General features: G+C 39.7%; 1 protein-coding gene across 2 annotated transcripts in view; it reads right to left on the bottom strand.

The window, feature by feature from the left end:
• uso1 (USO1 vesicle transport factor) overlaps nt 1-20376 on the bottom strand; it is a 30865-nt gene extending 10489 nt beyond the window's left edge. The window contains exons 1-13 of one of the 2 annotated variants that reach the window (XM_057844542.1): nt 19979-20376; nt 16780-16866; nt 14122-14186; nt 11891-11967; nt 7414-7514; nt 7243-7345; nt 7110-7165; nt 4447-4567; nt 2567-2745; nt 2348-2488; nt 2179-2267; nt 1093-1247; nt 817-1022 (exon numbers count right to left, since the gene is read on the bottom strand). In XM_057844542.1, coding sequence (XP_057700525.1) covers nt 817-1022; nt 1093-1247; nt 2179-2267; nt 2348-2488; nt 2567-2745; nt 4447-4567; nt 7110-7165; nt 7243-7345; nt 7414-7514; nt 11891-11967; nt 14122-14186; nt 16780-16866; nt 19979-20203 — 1605 coding nt within the window. In that variant the 5' untranslated portion in view covers nt 20204-20376. The remainder of the gene's footprint in view (nt 1-816; nt 1023-1092; nt 1248-2178; nt 2268-2347; nt 2489-2566; nt 2746-4446; nt 4568-7109; nt 7166-7242; nt 7346-7413; nt 7515-11890; nt 11968-14121; nt 14187-16779; nt 16867-19978) is intronic. The other variant, XM_057844543.1, reaches the window with a different exon arrangement.
• Nucleotides 20377-20776: the final 400 nt, after the last annotated feature.

The raw sequence follows: 20776 nt of genomic DNA, 5'->3' as shown, positions 1-20776 counted from the left end.
TATAAAGTATTTAAGCTAGCGGACTTTTGCTTGGCAAGTTAGCCAATTGTTGCGTTGTTACAATTGGCTATATAATGCTAATGTTTAAGACAATTGGCTATCTTGCCTAGCAAAAGCCAGCTAGCTTAAATACTTTATAATGCTTAAGTTTACAACAATTGGCTAACTTTCAAAGCAAAAGTCTGCTAGCTTAAATGCTATATTATGCCAATGTTGACAACATTTTGATAACTTGCATAGCAAAAGTCCGCTGTTTAAATGCTATATTATGCTAATGTTTACCAGATAGTGTCTGGTGCGCACCAGATTGCTTAAATTAATTTTATTTCTGTCGATGTCCCTTTAGGTACTCCGTAATTTCCAGTTTTCAATGCTATGCTGACACTGAAAAAGGACATTTCCCTTCATAACTGGTGCTAATTGATTGATGACAGAAAGTCCTGATCAGATAACTTGGAAATGTATAAAACATCAACTCCTTTTCACCTGGGAAGGCTGGCCAATGAATTAATTCTCTAAATTAAAAATACATAAATACATTTTGAAAATCGGATTTTATTTACCCAATTACAATTTTCTGAATATGACTTGATCAGGGACAACCCAAAGATTTAGTATTTAATAATATTTTAGATTTTGCTCATTAGTGTAGCATTCTGCGCGTAAATATAGGAAAATAAAAACAACCAAATTATTGCACACGTTAAAAAAAAATAAACTAAATTGTTATATTTGCACACATCCACCCATCCATTTGCTTTACTCAAATAAAATAGACAATAAACAAACAATGTAACGAAGAGCATTGACTTCTACCTGGGAGAGGATGTTGGTGCACTGCTGCAGCAAGGACACCGGAGGTTTCCCAAGGCTGGTGGCCAGCTGGACCCGCAACAACTGCTCCTTCTGGGTGAAGTTGTCCTGCAAGGCATGCGCCAGTGCCACCGCCGCACACCAATTGGACAAGGAGTCCGTCGAGAAGAGGCCGCCGCACAGCAGCTGGCCGGCCGAAATGGAATTGGCTGAAGGAACGAATGCAACGCATCTGTCAAGCACGCTCGCCGGACTCGTACGACAATGTCCGGGACTGACCGTCGATGGTGGAGGGCAACAGCGTGGCGACGATCTCCCCTTGCCCTTTTTCGTTCTTGTACAGAAAACACTGGAAGCAGTAGAGCACGGCGCAGCGTAGCACGAAGGGTTGCCTCTCGTTGACCATGGACATGAGCAAAACCACGATGGCGGGTCTAAATGATGAGAAGACATAGCTAACGTTTTAAAGCATTACCAGCCGCAGTCTTCAATACATCGAGTAATCGAGAGTAGCGGCGTGCGCTTAGATGCATTCCCGAGACTACGTTTGTGTGAGGGAGAGTCATTTACAGGGAGATGCCGACTTGCTGTCAATAGAAGACCCTTTGTGCCATTACGGAAAAAGCTTTAAAGGCTAATCATGACATACTGGATATCCAGTCTGCTATCAGAAGTCCCGTGTTTGCTAGCACCGACCAAGCTAAGCAGTTTGTTGGACTAGGGGATTTTGTCGATGAATAGGGAGAAGAACGGTTTAAGGCTCATTCTTAAGGTTTAAGTTTGTTTTTAAAGGATAGCCACTGTTTGCTGCAATGTGGCCGCTAAGCTAGCACATTTACAAAAAAATATGGCATACTTTAGAGATAGTTTGAATTGCGATTAATTACAATTAAGCTGTGATTAACTCGATTAAAAATTTTAATCGTTTGACAGCCCTAATATATATATATATATATATATATTTTTTTTAATGAGACCTAAAAGTTTTTCGAGTGAAAGCAGTGAATTAGTCTTTTTTTTTTTCTAGTTACATCTGAAATGCAATTGTTGGCTGTTTTCAACAATATACATCGAAAATAAAGACATTGATTGACTGAAAATGGTTCAAGATTGGATAAAATGTCTTGTTTTCTCATGTACATTTATAATTGCTCTTCACCTAAAAATATGTTTGTTTTATCAGATTACTCAACTAATCGATAGAATTTTCAGTCGATTACTCGATTACTAAAGTATTCGATAGCTGCAGCCCTAGTTCAATTAATCGTCTGATTAATCGATTATAAAAATAATCATTATAGACCAATGGTCAACTTAGTACCGAAAATGCGATTCTGTGTCTTAACTAAGATCGCTGTGTTTTACCTGGGTGGGTTCGATGGTGCGTTGACTGAGGCAAAGTAATCCTGGTTAACCTGCGAGCCTCTGATGACTTCAGACACAGTGTTGATGGTCTGTAAGGAAGCAGCGACACGACAGTTTGAACACATAACAAACCCACTTCATGCGTCGTGCGATTTTAACGGTGACTGACCTCAGTGAGGATGTCCGCTGGCACGCCGGTGGCCATGAGGATTGTGCATAGCTGCTGCAGCAGTCCACACTGGTACATGGACTTTTGACAACTGGCCGTCGCTCCCGGCGAGTTCACCGGGGACACCATAACTCGCACCAGCTAAGAGCAACCAATATGACACATTTGGACGGTGTCGGTAGAGATAACAAAAAGCCAGACGAGGGTGTCATACGGTACCTGCAGCATTAGATGGAGGTTCGTGACCTTCTGCGCCGACCATCCCGAGTTGTCGTCGCCGACTTCGAACCATGGCTTCATGCGCTGGATGAAGGAACCCTCCTTGAAAAAGTTCTGGTTGGAGCTGTTGTTCTTCAGAAGGTTGCGCAATAGTAGCAGGCAGTCTTCCACCACAATGCCTGCACATAAAAAAACAGTTTAGTGCTGCTTCACAGGAGTACGGAGCCCATAAAGGGACATTGACAGAAATAAAATACATTTAAACCATCTGGAGCGCACAACAAACTAAACTCCTGGCCAAAAGTATTGGCACCCCTCCATTTCTGTCAGATAATGCTCAATTTCTCCCAGAAAATGATTGCAACTACAAATGCTTTGGTAGTAATATCTTCATTTATTCTGCTTGCAATGAAAAAACACAAACGAGAATGGGGGGGGGGGGGGGGGGGATCTTTATCATTTTACAAAAAACTCCAAAAATAGGCCGGACAAAAGTATTGACACCCTTTGAAAAATCATGTGATGCTTCCCTAATTTGTACAATTAACAGCACCTGTTACTTACCTGTGGCACATAACAGGTGGTGGCAACAACTAAATCACACCTGCAGCCAGTTAAAATGGATTAAAGTTGACTCAACCTCTGTCCTGTGTCCTTGTGTGTACCACATTGAGCATGGAGAAAAGAAAGAAGACCAAACAACGGTCTAGGACTTGAGAAGCTAAATTGTGAGGAAGCATGGGCAATCTCAAGGCAACAAGTCCATTTCCAAAGACCTGAATGTGCCTCTGTCTACCGTGCACAGTGTCAACAATAAGTGTAAAGCAAATGGCACTGTGGCTAACCTCGCGAGATGTGGACGGAAAAGAAAAATTGACAAAGAGATTTCAACGAAAGATTGTGCGGATGGTGGATAAATAATCTCGACTAACATCCAAACAAGTTTAAGCTGTCCTGCAGTCCGAGGGTACAACAGTGTCAATCCGTACTAACCGTCGGCGTCTGAATGAAAAGGGACTCTATAGTAGGATACCCAGGATGACCCCACATCTGACCCAGAGAGGTAAAAAAGCCAGGCTGGAGTTTGCCAAAACTTAACTGAGAAATCCAAAAAATGTTTAGGAAGAATGTTCTCTGGTCATAAGAGAAAAAAGTAAAGTTTATTGGGGAAATGCATCAACATAGAGTTCAAAGGGAAAAAAACAAAAACAAGGCCTTCAAAGAAAAGAACAAAGTCCCTAGTCAACAATGGCTGTGGTTCCATGATGTTTTGGGGTTGCTTTGCTTCCTCTGGCACTGGACTGCTTGACCGTTTGCATGGCATTATGAAGTCTGAAGACTACCAACAAATTTTGCAGCATAATGCAGGGCCCGGTGTGAGAAAGCTGGGTCTCCCTCAGAAGTCATGGGTCTTCCAGCACGACAATGACCCAAAACACACTTCAAAAAGCACGAGACAACGGTTTGAGAGAAAGCACTGGAGACTTCTAAAGTGGCCAGCAATGAGTCCAGACCCTGAATCCCACAGAACACCTGTGGAGAGATCTGAAAATGGCAGTTTGGAGAAGGCACCCTTCAAATCTAAGAGACCTGGAGAAGTTGGCCAAAGCTTAGCCTCAACGATATATAAAAAAAAAAATCTTAAAAAGAACAACTGGCTAACTGTTAGCTAATGAGGATCTAGGTACAACAAAAGAACAATTGGCTAACTTGCATAGCAAAAGTCCGGTAGCTTAAATGCTAATGTTCACCAGACTGTTTCTGGTGCGAATCAGAAACAATCTGATTCGCACCACATACTATCGCACCAGATGGTCGAAATTCATTTAATTTCTGTCGATGTCCCTTTAGGGGGAATTGCAGCAGCATTTTGTTCGTACCGCCATCGCTGCTACCCTCTTCTGTGATGATATCCAGGAGACGCTCAAAAGCGTTCTCAAAGGCAACAATCTTCTGGATGGCTGCGTTGCCTTTAGTCAACTGCTGAAGCAACAGCAAGCCCTGTGAGGGCGAAAGAAAGATTCGGTTCATAAATTGGTAAGAATATCTCAAAAAGTGATCATCTCACAAGAGCATCTTGGATTGCAGTTTGTATAAAAGTGATGATGTCTCAGGATTAGGGCTGCAGCAATCGAATATTTTAGTAATCGAGTACTTGACAGAAAATTGTAGCGATTAATCGGGCAATCAAATAAAAAAAAAAAATTCAGGTAAAGAGCAATTATAAATATACATGGGAAAACAAGACATTTGCCCTAATATTGAACCATTTTCAGACCATCAATGTCTTTATTTCCGATGTACGAGGGCCATTCAAAAAGTAACGCACTCAAGTGCATTGCTCGTACAGATTTTACCAATCTTGTTCATATTTGGTACAAACATGATAGGACACACCTTTTTGCGATTGTTATATGTGTTTTCTTATTTTCAGATTTTTAAAGCTTAAACTAGCTTCCAAAATGGCTGCCTCTCTTGAAGCTCGTCAAAAAGTTCAAGGCCCAAAAGTCAGCTGGCAAAATTATGGCCACCGTTTTTTGGGATTCTCAAGGTGTAATCCATTGTTGTTAATAACGGCGTTACAATATAACAGCGTTACTAACGGCGTTATTTTTTTTCAGTAATGAGTAATCTTATTAATGACTTTTCTCATCTTGGCAACGCCGTTACCGTTACTGAGGCGGGAAAGGCGTGCGTTATTATGCGTTACTAAGTTGGTTGAATAAAAAAAGTCTGAGAGAGACGGACTCACGGAGATGAGCGAGCAGAGCAGGAGTGGGGAGGACGCCGTTGCAAACGCGATGCTAGGTGGCTCCAATCGGTCTTTGTCAGTCACATGCCCAAACTAGCGGACATGCCTCTATGCGCCATTTTGAGTGTACCACGGATGTGAACAAACCAGAACAGGAGTAGCTCCGACGCAACATTACTGCTTCCAAATTCGTCGCTGAATATAAAATAAACTCCCTCGTTTACATGAGTGTAGCCATAGCCTACAAACTACGCCCACATGATACGGTAGATATCACATATTATAGAACTAGATGCAATTGACAGACACTGCTGCATTGCCAACATGTTTTAAGGACTACATGCGTTAGTAAACAGCCGCCATCTTAAAGCAGTAGACCTCGCAGGAAGGCTCTGATGTAGAGATCCTTCCTCGCGAAACCAAGTAACTTTTTTTTTTAATTTGTCTGTCTTTAAATGATGAAAACTTAAAACTTACACACATGTTGATTGTTGAAAGTTGACAGAAGGGAACTAATGCAATAACGGGAGCAATTTTAACAACTTTAACGGTTGATTCACAACTTAAAAATGACTTCCACACATAGCAAAGGTTACAATCTTGTTATCGCTTGTGTCTAGTTAAGTGGAAGGTAAAGAATTGGGCTAGGGCCAATTGTCCCCAAAACCTTTTAAACTTCACATTGTGTGACCTTTTTTTTTTTTTTTTTGAGAAAAAAAAAACATGAAAATTATCACTAGTTACTTTGCCAAGTAACTAATTACTCTTACATTCAGGTAACTGAGTTACTAACGCAATTACTTTTTGGGACAAGTAATTTGTAACTGTAATTAATTACTTTTTTAAAGTAAAATTAACAACACTGGTGTAATCCTTTTGGATTTTTTGCCGAAGGGGGAAACCATTAACCCTGAGGTATACATTGACACTCTTAGGAAGCTCAAGGCAAGAATTCGACATGTTCGGCCCAACTTGGACATGGCAAATGTGCTCTTCCAGCATGACAATGCACGTCCTCACACAAGCATCAGGACCAGGGAGGTCATTACTTCATTTGGATGGACTGTCATACAACATCCACCATATTCTCCTGATTTGGCACCTCACACTACCACCTGTATGGTCCAATGAAAGAAAGACTCCGGGGCAACAGACATGGCAAAGACGACGAAGTCAAGAATTGAATTGTCAAGAATTGGCTAAGAGATCAACCTGCTGAGATCTACAACACTGGAAAACATGCCCTTACTCATAGGTGGACTGTAGCTCTTGAGAGAAGTGGAGACTATGTGGAGAAGTAAAAATGTGATCCTGACACTTGTACCTTTCTTTTGATGTATAATACATGTTGCTATTATAATTTGTTTGTACATAATAAAGTTGAGTGCATTACTTTTTGAGTACCCCTCATACATTGTTGAAAACAGCCAACAATTGCGTCTCAGATGTGACTATGAAAAAAAAAAAAAAAGTTCACTGGTTTCACTCAAAAAACTTCTAGATCTTATGAAAAAAAAATCTTATTTCTTAACTCAAAATGTCATTACGCTTGATAACACACTATAAATTAATATTATTTATTATACTCGTAAAAGGAATTTTCGTGTACTTAAGCTTTTGTATCTCGAGGTATCACAGTAAACCATTTCGATACCATTACTGAAGTCAAAATTGTATTGGGTGAACGATGGTTGCCGTGGTGTCGGTAAGTTAATGTTGGCAGTAAATGATCATGTCACAGTAGAACTACTCCGACAATGACAGCGAAAGAGTTAAAACTAAAGTGCTCACGTCGTTGCGTATGACTTCTCTGGAATCGGCCAACAGGTCCATCAATCTCGAGACGCCTGCGAGGGCAGAGAAAAGCTTTTCACAGAGTGGAAAACGCTTCGGCCACCCGGCGATTCGCGCATTGCCGACGCACCCATGGGGCTAACCAAGATGATGCTCTGGAGCTGGACGCATTGGTTCCTCAGCAGGGCCGTCAGCAGCTTCACAGCGGGCCAACGTACGTGGAAGTCAAACTCCTGCAATGAACACGCATCCAAGTCTTTCGTTCTCTTCACAAAACCAAATAAAGGCTTTTAGCGAGTACCTCCAGCATAGTGAGAAGCAACGTGATGTGTTCGGGGTCCTGGATAAAAGCCTCTGTGAATTTAGCACCCAGGTCATCTACCTGCTTCTGTGCAGTCTCATCTGTACCAAAAAAAAAGAAAAAGGAAATTAGAGGTGAGATTTTCTGCTAGATGATAGTGATTGTTAAGCAAGAAAAACTTCAGATTGATTTCTGTGGTGAAGATGGCCAAAATGCAAGCTAACTACAGTTTGGCATACAGCGAAGTGTCCATTTTTGAGGCATTTTGAGCCATTTATTACATTTGAGTTGAAGTAGAAAAAAAAATAACAGACTGCAATAAAACAAAAACATTTTGCATTCCTTTGTTCCTGAAAACCTGTTAGCTAAATGCTAATATAGAATGAAAAACGACATTCATGGGCTAATAAAATGAGTGTAGCGTTGTGGTATTTAACTCTAGAAACAAATCTTATTCAAACATAAAGACTTCGGGAACATTCATTGTTAGATTTGGGACAAAATATCGTTTAATGATGTATCGCGATACGACACGTCACAAAAAGTATCGTGTTTGGGAAAAAAATGGATCGCCATATATACACTAGGTGCATTCAGACTAGGCATGTGCCGGTATGAGATTTTCATGGTACGATAACCGTGAGCAAAAATACCGCGGTTTCACGGTATCACGGTATTGCAATTATAGCTCCAAAATTTTGAGATGTATGGGTTTAAAAAAAAAAAAAAAAAAAAATCCATTGAACAGGATTTTTTCAAAACATATTTGCAAATTGGAACATGAATATAATGTGAAAATAAATAAATAAATAAAAAATAACAAATATTATATAAAATTAAAATAAATAGAACCTAGACTATACCCACAGCCACAGCTCAAGTTGCTCAATATTAGAGAAAGAACAAAATAATTGCTATAAAAAGTAAAAACACTTCTAAATAAAATTAAAAATATATACTTTATGACTTTTTTTCAAGTGAAGTTTCGCGATTTTCAGCCACTGTGTCAACTCTAGTCTACATGATGCCATGCCTTTGTGTTAAAAACAAAGAATTCATAAGTTAATAAGTTAGTTAAAAATGTATACGTTAGTTTTATAAATTAGTTAAAATGTAAATATTGTTGAGGAAATGTTTCATCTAAAAAAGTGAGGAGCGAGACCTCCTCTCTCAATTAGCGATCTTTGACGCGATTCCCCCCCCGCATTCAAGCTTTTCTCTCACTCAGCGGCTGTGAGACATAAAAGAAGCTGCTCTCCCAGTTTAGCCTAGGCTAACATTCGTCTTTGTAAGTTTTAGTTAGTTTGTATATTGAATTTGAAAGGAAAATGTGTGTTTTGTTTTTGGCGAACTTTTTAATGGAGCTACTGCTATCCTGTTGAACCTAATCACACGTGGAAAAATACAATTGTACAGCGTTTTAAATGTATTTATTTGTATATTTCACCACGATTTGAGAGCTCAATAAATTGAAGAAAAGTACGCCTTGTGTTTGGAGGATTTGTTTTGGGGTTTGCTGGCTGTTTAGTGACACTCACGGCAACAAACGGGAAGGGGTGAGCGGTGCCGCACCAAGCCACTTCGGCTGCATTTTGGCACATGAAAAGTAGCGAATACCGTACTAAGGTATGACGGAAAATTTTAGTGGTTTTGAAACCACGACGTTTTCACACCACGGTAAACCGTGAAACCGGTAACCGGCACATGTCTAATTCAGACTCAAAGTCAGATTGCTTCGCTGACCCAATAATTTTCTCACAAGTAGACGCCAGCTATTTTATGCCACTAATGAGCCAGGAAGGATCAACTCCTGCTTCCTATATAATAAGTAAGAAGAAGAAAAGGCTACCATCCACCTCACAAAAATTGTCAAGTAGTAAGTATTATGTGATTAAAACGTTATTCAACGTTATCGTTTTAAAACCAAACTAAAAGGATCACAAAACACTAAACTAAGTAGCATAGGTAGCGATAAATATAACAACTGCATGACAACTGAAACACTAAGTCAAGAAATAATGATCACAGAACATGAACTTTGAAAGTCATTTGGATGCTTGGTGGCAATAGATGTGATATTTTGGGATGACAACAATGTTAACAGCAGATGGAAGCAGAGGTTATCGGTCAGTGAGCACTGATGGCCTCATTTTCTCATTTTTCTCCCAATTGACTCTGGAGTTTTTGGAGTTTTTCCTTGCCGGCATGGAGGGTCTTAAGGATAGGGGATACCCAGGACTTGAATTGCATCTATTCATCTTTGTTGCATCTATTCATCTTTGTTGCTTCATTTCTAATTTCATATTGCCTCTGTTAAGCCCTTTGAGACTTCTGTTGTGATTGAGGGCTATACAAATAAAATTGAATTGAATTGAATGGCCAAATGAAGCACCTTGAAGCTTCATGGTGGTTCATTTCCTTCATGGTGCCATCAAGTGGTTTAGAACCTCAAAAGCCAACAGTGTTGAGACTTCTAGCCCTTTAATGCCAGCAATATGAAGCAATTATCCGAATCCCAAAATTTGAAAAATAAGGTCCTAATGAAACCTTTTCTTCAAATTTGTAAAAAGAAAAGTCAAAATAAATATGTGTAATAAGCGCTGCTTAATCTATAACCCTTGCTATATCCTGTTTTTTTTTTTTTTTTCAAGGAACCTGCTGATGCATGTGTTGACTTGCATCCATCTTTTTTTTTCTCAAAAAGAAATGTCAAAACTCTGAATTAGCTTCAAAATCATGAAATTTTAGGTGTATCAAATGTGATACATACGGCAATATAGGGCTAGGCTATTTGTTAAAGAAAATATGAATGTGTATGTTACTCTATGAACTGGAAATGGATCTCGATATATACACAAGTTGCATTGCCAGATGATTTGAGCCAACTCACTGTTTCAAAACGAAACTTAAATAATACATAACAACAAACTAAATAGCAAAACTAGCAATTAGTGAAACAATTGGAATAGTAACTGAAAAAATAAATAGCACAAGCACAGGACATGAAGTTTGAATATTACAGGTATTGCGTGGGTTACGAGCGAGTTCCGTTCCTACGCTGGCGACATAACCCGAATTTCTGCGTAAATCGGAATCAACACTTGGAAAAAAATAACTATCAAAAAAGTCAAAAAATATGTGTTGAATGATGGAGGATACATTGCCTTCTGGTGGCAGTGTTGGGTGTGACTGGACTGTCGCCTAGGCTTCTATGACTGAGTAGGAGACTCGTCTGACATGGATGTAGGCACAGCTGCCCTCTGGTTTGGCCCACAAAAGGCTGTAAGATTTTTAAGCTTACATATGTTTGTGTATGCATTTGTAATTATGTATAGAGCAACAGTTTGTGGAGTTAAGTGTGAGTGATTTGCGGACTTTTGTTAGGCAAACTAGGCTAATTTAATCCAATAAATTTACATATTGATGAGACTAGCTGGACGTTTGAACATCAATTGTTTTGTGTCAGGTGTTTTATTGTTAAAATGTGTGTCGTTTGGAACATCAGTGTACAAATGTGTGCTACAGCTTCACAAATTGTCAAAAGTGAAGGGAGGAGAACAGAACATGTCAAGTTAAGGAAGTTAAAAATAAGATTCTGTGTGGTACAATAAGGTACTGTTTAGGCATCTTTTATAAAAACACACACACACAAAAAATGACTGGAGACAATTGCGGACGAGACTCCGGTGTCGCAATGTCTTAAATTGTTTCCGTCATAACCCGTGGACTACTTGTATTTACATCCGTAGTGCTGCTATGTATGCTGGGAGGCATGTTGGACGACAACAGTGTTGGCAGAACAGGTTGTCAATTGCTCCTAAGGAAGCAGCTATCTCCACAAAAAGCCTATTGAGGCAATGAAGCTTTAAAGCCAATTGGTTCAAAGCTTCATGGTGGTTCATTTGCTCTCAAGTGGTCTTGAAGCCCAAGAGGCAAACAGTTTAAAAAAAAAAAAAAAAAAAAAAAAGTGATATAAATTTGCTTCTGTTACTATATGAACAAAATTCAATAAGCGCTAGAAGGATAATTTGTTATTTGAAAATAACAGCGTTTCCACATTGTTTGGCTTTTGGTGGGGGGGAGTATTTCACTAGCTCGAGATCATTTTTTCATAGCCCTAAATTCACAAAATTGGCTATTTCAGTGCTGTTAAGGGGATGGAAATCTAAAATTCACTTACACAACCTTAAGAAATTGGATTGCGAGAGCCTGAGCTATGAATTGTTGTTTCAAGATAGGGTAAGAGTAGGGTTGCAGAAAAATAGGTAAGGGAGGCAATCATGCACAGTGTACAGGTTTTACCTTCTGATTCGTCTGTCAGGTTAAGACATGGAAGAGAAGAAAAGAGACGAAAAATCTTTATATTTAAAACACAGACACTGTCAGTGTACAGGAAGAGGGCAATGCACTGAGTGATTGTCCACATGAACAACAAACGATGAAACCTAAGCTTCCGTTTTGTTTACGTGTTCAATACCTTGCTCTTCCTCCTCCTCGTTGCAGATGATGTTGTACAGCGTGTCCAATGCATATCCGAGAATTTCAGAGTCAGACCTGTTGGATTTTACAGCAAAAATGACCAATAGAATCTTGCTCAATTTGCGTAAAGTTGTATACTATAAAGGGGGAGGCATTTTTTAGGGTTCGTACAAATTTCTCATGGCCAAATTGAATCACTTCTTCAAGACTTCTAGGCTCTCATAAGCCACAATTGTTGTCTTTTACAAAATATGTTGTTAGAAACACAAATTATTGTCATTGATTTAAAAATCTATAATATTTCATACATGTTTTGACCTATGGAGGGTGCCAAGTTTTATGCGCGCAATGCACGATGTGGGTGATGATGCGTAGGACTGGACTGCGAGAATAGCTGTGCTAGCTAGCAAGCAAAGCTAGTATGACGACTAGCATGATTTTGTCACATTCTGGTGCCGGTCAGATTGTTTTGTTACAGAGACGTGGGATGAGTTCCCAACATTGTACCTGCATCCAATTCCAGCTCATCAGCAGTATCTTTAAATCGATCCTAGGCGGCTTGCCGAGTTATTGACTTGCTGCCATGTGACAGTTTGTATATCCCTTTGTTGCTAGTTGCGTCATTGCCTTGTTTTTTTCGTCTGCCTCTCACCGCAGTTTTCCCCCTTTTTTTTTTTTTTTTTTTTTTTAATATCCCGGCCTGTCACGCTCCTTTTTTGTGTCTCTCTTTTCGCGATCTTGTGTTTTTTTGTGTTTGTGTGTGTTCAATAAACCCTTTTACGCAATCCCAATATTACTGTTGTCTGCTTGCTGCTGCGGGTTTGAATCCCTCTGGAGACCTTCACTTAAATAATTTTGCTGCTCGTTTGTGAAATATCGACAGTGCTCATCACTTTTCCGCTAGGGTTCAAATTTGAAGGGCAGAACCGATGACATGTTTATGTAGCTAACGAGTGAAACTGTGGAAGTACAGCAACGCCGCCCAATGATGTCACCACCCAGAGTGAATTGGCTCGTCAACAACAATGGCGGCCTTAGTTGTTAAGCTAATTTTTCTAATTCTATAAAAACGAAAACTTTAAGAAGGGTTTGAATATCAAATTATTATAACTGATACTAACATTTATCTTTTAAGAACTACAAGTCTTTCTGTCCGTGGTTCCCTTTAAGGACTTTCGAGACCAATTTTCCAGTACCTTTTCGGGTTAGGCATAGACTTGGTAATGTATTGACATGGGGTGCTGGGCCGATAAATAGGGGCCCTGCCTTGTTGGCGACACGATCAAAGCTGACCGAGTGGAATCACAAAGAGCTTTTTCGTTGAAAATTATTGTGAATAAATGCTTAAATCCTTGAATTCTTCATAGATGTGGATGTAAAACAGTCTCGATTCTTGGTTAAAAGAAAACAAAAAAAGTGCAGTTAGCATTTATTTTACGTAAATATGTCGAAGTACAATGCTAGACTGTTAATGAATGTAGCTAGCGGCCGCCTGATGTAAACAAGAGCTTTTCCGGTGAAAATTCTTCCGAATAAATGCTTAAATCCCCGAATTCTATATAGATATGGACGGAAAACAGTCTTGATTCTTGGTTAAAAGCCAAAAAAAAAGTGCAGTTAGCATTTATTTTACCTAAATATGTGGAAGTACAATGCTAGTCTGTTAGTGAATGTAGCTAGCGGCCGCCTAATGTAAACACAGCTTTTCCGGTGAAAATTCTTGTGAATAATTGCCGAAATCCCCGAATTCTTTATAGATATGGACGTACAACAGTCCCGATTCTTGTTTAAAAGCAAAAAAAAAAAAAAAAAAATGCAGTTACTTCACATAAACATTGCGAACTATGATGCCAATGCAGTAGCGCCTAATTTCTCCCACTGATTTTTTTGACAACATTTCAAAACGCATCCGTCATACGAAAAATATAATAATTACCTTATGAATCCTCGAACAAATAACTCCTGAGACAATCCTTCCTGTTTGTAAGCGGTACAGCTTTCGTACTTTTTTAACAGATTCACTTCATGTGGGAGGCCCCCTACTTGAATGCGAGACGCAGTGCATGACTAATCTGACCCGTCAATACAATATGAAGTCTATGGGTAGGGCCCCACCTCTAATTTGAATGAGAATGTGTCCAGCCCATTTGAGATCTAAATGCCATAAATCTGCCCCATGAACCAAAATCACACCCTTGCTATAAGTGGAAATAATGCATTTTTAGATACCTGTCAGTCTGCAGGATGTTTATCAAGTGATCCATCGCTTGCGTGGCAACCTCCATCCGATATTTCTAGAAAAACAAAGATCTTGTTGACTTCACTGTCCAATGTTATTTCGGATGATGAAACAGGATGTTTAAGTATTGGTATGAGTGAGTATTGATTACATCATAGTGGGACGCATGTGAGCAACGCAACGAGCATGGAGATATGAAGAGCTAAGACGAGGAAATATGACGAAGCATATACAGTGCCTTGCAAAAGTATTCGGCCCCCTTGAACCTTGCAACCTTTCGCCACATTTCAGGCTTCAAACAAAGATATAAAATTTTAATTTTTTTGTCAAGAATCAACAACAAGTGGGACACAATCGTGAAGTGGAACAAAATTTATTGGATAATTTAAACTTTTTTAACAAATAAAAAACTGAAAAGTGGGGCGTGCAATATTATTCGGCCCCCTTGCGTTAATACTTTGTAGCGCCACCTTTTGCTCCAATTACAGCTGCAAGTCGCTTGGGGTATGTTTCTATCAGTTTTGCACATCGAGAGACTGACATTCTTGCCCATTCTTCCTTGCAAAACAGCTCGAGCTCAGCGAGGTTGGATGGAGAGTGTTTGTGTACAGCAGTCTTCAGCTCTTTCCACAGATTCTCGATTGGATTCAGGTCTGGACTTTGACTTGGCCATTCTAACACCTGGATACGTTTATTTTTGAACCATCCCATTGTAGATTTGGCTTTATGTTTTGGATCATTGTCCTTTTGGAAGACAAATCTCCGTCCCAGTCTCAGGTCTTGTGCAGATACCAACAGGTTTCCTTCCAGAATCTTCCTGTATTTGGCTGCATCCATCTTCCCGTCAATTTTAACCATCTTCCCTGTTCCTGCTGAAGAAAAGCAGGCCCAAACCATGATGCTGCCACCACCATGTTTGACAGTGGGGATGGTGTGTTCAGGGTGATGAGCTGTGTTGCTTTTACGCCAAACATATCGTTTTGCATTGTGGCCAAAAAGTTCAATTTTGGTTTCATCTGACCAGAGCACCTTCTTCCACATGTTTGGTGTGTCTCCCAGGTGGCTTGTGGCAAACTTTAAACGAGACTTTTTATGGATATCTTTGAGAAATGGCTTTCTTCTTGCCACTCTTCCATAAAGGCCAGATTTGTGCAGTGTACGACTGATTGTTGTCCTATGGACAGACTCTCCCACCTCAGCTGTAGATCTCTGCAGTTCATCCAGAGCTATCATGGGCCTCAGCCTGCAGCAAAAATAATAACTGTCCCTTTGACAATGATACTGTCGTTTTTGTTCTAATAATTTTTTTTTTCGATCAAACTATTCAGCATATTTTACTCTGCGTTAGTCTGACCAATCAATTTTAATTTATTATGATTAATTGATTTCATCAAATTTTTTTTTTTAGTATCAAATGGTCAAAAAATGTACATTGAGTGTATGTTTACAGTTTGGATGTGCGTATCATAAAAAAAAAAAAAAAAAAAACTTTTTTAATTCAGGCCAATTGATACGCTTTGTCTTTTATGTTTAAAAAAATAAACAATGTTAATAAAACTATATCTTTTATTGTAAGATGATCTCTTATTACTTTATTTCTTCAGTTACTGTACCAATTGTCTCTTTTTCATGTTAACAAGTAGAGGTGGGAATCTTTGGGCACCTAACGATCCGATTACGATTCAGAGACTCTGATTCGATTATAAATCGATTATTGATGCCCCCCTTCCCCTATTTTTTTTATGTTTTGTATATTTGTTCCAAAATTGTTCAAAAATCCTCTCAGGCTAAATAAACCAAACTACTATTTTAGTATCAAGTTACCGGTTAAAAACAGTAAATAAAATACTCAAGTCCCCAGTCTGTATCAGCAGCTTTAAACTACATTAAATTAATTTAATGTTGTGAATCAACCGTTAAAGTTGTTAAAATTGCGCCCGTTATTCCATATTTTCCCTCATGTCTACTTTCGACATGTTAAAGTTTGAAAACGGTTTCATCATTTAAAGATACATCCAAGTCAAGATTTTGCCGATTTAGGGGTATTTTAGATTAAAAGTATTTAGATTCTCTACAACAGAGCTTCTAGAGAAGACTACTGCTTTAAGATAGCGCCTGTTTACTAGCGCGGGAAAGTCTGTCATTTCACATCCAGTCTAGATATATGTGATATCTACCATAGCCATATGTTGCCGTATGTTTGTTGCAACTAGCAACTGGGTGCTGTTTGTAGCAGCTGATGGCCGCAGTCAGGTATTATTGTTGGTTTTTTTTTACCTAGTGGCATTAGCGGCACATGATATTTACTCTCGGTCCGTTCCTCATTGCGTCCCGAAGACCGCGCTGACTGCGTTTTATTTCCGCTTTACCTGGTATAATTCAACAATCGGAATTTGGGTGTTTGTGAATCGTTCTCGAATCTTCCACGGCCGAATCGCGAATAATCTAAGAATCGGAAATTTTGCACGCCTCTATTAACAAGGACACAATGTTATGCAGAGGTGTACTCATACTTTTATAGAGAAATTTACAGTGGCGGCAGAGAGTCGGGGGCTGCGAAACGTTTACATCTTCCTGGGGGGGGGGTCGTAATAAAAAACAATTGAGAAGCACTGCATGACATAAACACACATTTTTTAAAACCTTACCTTAGAAAGGGATTTAAGAGCACGGACTGCATCCCTCCGATCTTCCAGGAGAGTTGACGAGGCAACCCTGTCGCACAATTTCTGGATCTGCCACAGGCGGAAACATTATCAGTGATTAAGCAGATGTAAAATCATTTTGTTATCATTCAGAAAAAGAACAAACAGAAATAATCTGGACGAAATCATGCAAATAAAGCAATTATGTGATCGGATAAATAAGTGACTGAGAAAAACGGAAAAAATGTATTAACTCATTGATTAACATTAAAAGGAAAGTTCAAAGATAAGCAGGCACCATAGCACAATGTCACTTACAGCTACAAATCAAGTCAGAAACCTTGGTTTAATTATTGACTCAGACCTAAAATTTGATAGCCATCTAAAGTCCGTCACTAAATCCGCTTATTACCACCTAAAAAATATAACCAGAGTTATGGGGCTTCTGACTCAACAAGACATGGAAAAACTTATGCATGCATTCATTTTCAGCAGATTGGACTATTCAACGGTATATTTACGGGTCTTGATAAAAAATCACTCAGGAAGCTGCAGCTAGTACAGAATGCTGCAGCCAGAGTCCTCACAAATACAAGGAAGCTGGACCAGGTTTTGAAATCGCTACACTGGCTTCCAGTGTGTCAAAGGATAGACTATAAAATACTACTGCTCGTCTACAAAACACTTAATGGCCTTGGACTAAAATACATGCTTGACTTGTTAGATTCCTATGAGACCTCTAGACCCCTAAGGTCGTCTGGAACCGGTCTTCTGCATGTTCCAAGAACAAGAACCAAGCAGGGTGAGGCAGCATTTAGTTATTATGCTCCTCACCTCTGGAACAAGTTACCTGAACGTCTGAAGTATGCTCAAACTGTTAGCTCTTTTAAATCAGGGCTAAAAACGCTTTTGTTTAGCACTGCATAACTTAATATACAGTGCCTTGCAAAAGTATTCGGCCCCCTTGAATCTTGCAACCTTTCGCCACATTTCAGGCTTCAAACATAAAGATATGAAATTTCATTTTTTTGTCATGAATCAACAACAAGTGGGACACAATCGTGAAGTGGAACAACATTTATTGGATAATTTAAACTTTTTTAACAAATAAAAAACTGAAAAGTGGGGCGTCCGGCCCCTTTACTTTCAGTGCAGCAAACTCACTCCAGAAGTTCAGTGAGGATCTCTGAATGATCCAATGTTGTCCTAAATGACCGATGATGATAAATAGAATCCACCAGTGTGTAATCAAGTCTCCGTATAAATGCACCTGCTCTGTGATAGTCTCAGGGTTCTGTTTAAAGTGCAGAGAGCATTATGAAAACCAAGGAACACACCAGGCAGGTCCGAGATACTGTTGTGGAGAAGTTTAAAGCCGGATTTGGATACAAAAAGATTTCCCAAGCTTTAAACATCTCAAGGAGCACTGTGCAAGCCATCATATTGAAATGGAAGGAGCATCAGACCACTACAAATCTACCAAGACCCGGCCGTCCTTCCAAACTTTCTTCTCAAACAAGGAGAAAACTGATCAGAGATGCTGCCAAGAGGCCCATGATCACTCTGGATGAACTGCAGAGATCTACAGCTGAGGTGGGAGCGTCTGTCCATAGGACAACAATCAGTCGTACACTGCACAAATCTGGCCTTTATGGAAGAGTGGCAAGAAGAAAGACATTCCTCAAAGATATCCATAAAAAGTCTCGTTTAAAGTTTGCCACAAGCCACCTGGGAGACACACCAAACATGTGGAAGAAGGTGCTCTGGTCAGATGAAACCAAAATTGAACTTTTTGGCCACAATGCAAAACGATATGTTTGGCGTAAAAGCAACACAGCTCATCACCCTGAACACACCATCCCCACTGTCAAACATGGTGGTGGCAGCATCATGGTTTGGGCCTGCTTTTCTTCAGCAGGGACAGGGAAGATGGTTAAAATTGACGGGAAGATGGATGCAGCCAAATACAGGAACATTCTGGAAGAAAACCTGTTGGTATCTGCACAAGACCTGAGACTGGGACGGAGATTTATCTTCCAACAGGACAATGATCCAAAACATAAAGCCAAATCTATAATGGAATGGTTCAAAAATAAACGTATCCAGGTGTTAGAATGGCCAAGTCAAAGTCCAGACCTGAATCCAATCGAGAATCTGTGGAAAGCGCTGAAGACTGCTGTTCCCAAACACTCTCCATCCAACCTCACTGAGCTCGAGCTGTTTTGCAAAGAAGAATGGGCAAGAATGTCAGTCTCTCGATGTGCAAAACTGATAGAAACATACCCCAAGCGACTTGCAGCTGTAATTGGAGCAAAAGGTGGCGCTACAAAGTATTAACGCATGGGGGCCGAATAATATTGCACGCCCCACTTTTCAGTTTTTTATTTGTTAAAAAAGTTTAAATTATCCGATAAATTTTGTTCCACTTCACGATTGTGTCCCACTTGTTGTTGATTCTTGACAAAAAATTAAAATTTTATATCTTTATGTTTGAAGCCTGAAATGTGGCGAAAGGTTGCAAGGTTCAAGGGGGCCGAATACTTTTGCAAGGCACTGTATTTCAATCTACTTGCTTTCTGTTCCTCTTGTGCTTATCTCCATTACTGATTTCAAATATTATTATTAGTAGTAGTTTTTGTTTTATTTTTATTTTATTTATTTATTTTTATTCTATTTGTGATTAAATGCGATCTTTTGTCTCGGGTTTTACGTTGTATTGATTTAAATGTGATTTTTATGATCTTCACGCGATGTAAAGCACTTTGAATTGCCTTGTGCTGTATAAATAAATTTGCCTTGCCTTGCCTAACATTGACAGTGATAGACGTCCAATCCATTTGGACCAGGAGCGGTTGGCAGCGATTTAGCCCCTCCCAGTTTGGGACTGGACGTGTATCGCTGTCAATGTCAGCTGATAAATTGAATGTGGTTGAGGACTTTATAACATGAATGCATAACGTAGCATTCAAGATTATAATGAAAGGAATAACATATACATTGCAACGTCTTGACAATTAATTTAATAAATAAGAAAGCACGCAGGTTAGCACCATTAGCTTATTAGCATTGATGTGAATAGATGGACACCGTCGTAAAGTTTCTAAATAATAAAGGAGCATTAAGCAGACTTTTTAGACACGTATTGGGAGTATTAGGAAGCTAATATGTAGCTAATGGCTTCCAGCCGGGGACAGCTTCCTACCGTTTCCGCTCCAGTCGGCTGCGGCCCGGCTGCCTGGCCGCCCATCACTCCTCTGAAGAAGTTCATCTTGTCGAAGCGGCCCCTCCGACGACAACAACACTCCGGAGTCTCCTCGACGATAAAACAAAATGACTCAAGTGTACACGCAAGTTTTAAGTTGTTTTGTTTTGTTTTTCTGAGGTGACGGAGCGACCCCGGAACTCCTCGCAGGAGAAGACTGCGCATGCGCGAGACGTGGCGATACGTGGCCTTTCAGGGTCACATTTAAAGGACCAAGATGAAAAAAAAAAACAACAACAACAGCAGGAATGTGCGGGAAATATTTTGTCCCGACACGACACCCAATAAAAAGGATATAAGCTATAATTTAACTAAAATGCGAACTATAAACTAGGCGTCTACCAAATTAGGCTCGTGCGTATGACGTAGCACTCGCGAGGTTTCCGCCCCTTTTGCCATTTTGGAAGCAAAAACTTGTTAAAACCCCGGTAAAGTGAGGCATTTCGACAAAAGTCGTTCTTTAAAAATGGTTGGAAATCAATGCTCGGTAAAGTATTGCAACAACCGATCGAACAGAAAGGAGAATGTACAGCTTGACGGAACCCCATTGAGATTCTTCCGGATCCCTACATGGAGAAAAAGCGAGGGAGAGCTCATATCTTACATTACTAAACGTCGAAGAATGGCATGGGTGGCCTCGCTTGGAAGAAAGGACATAACGTTTGATAGCAGAGTTACACACAGAGTTTGCTCTATGCACTTTCACTCCGGTAAGTTAATTTCATTTCTCTACGCTAA

Source organism: Corythoichthys intestinalis, chromosome 8 (genome assembly GCF_030265065.1).
Source record: "Corythoichthys intestinalis isolate RoL2023-P3 chromosome 8, ASM3026506v1, whole genome shotgun sequence".
NCBI classification, from domain to species: Eukaryota; Metazoa; Chordata; class Actinopteri; order Syngnathiformes; family Syngnathidae; genus Corythoichthys; species Corythoichthys intestinalis.
This window is presented reverse-complemented; position numbering and strand designations above follow the sequence as displayed.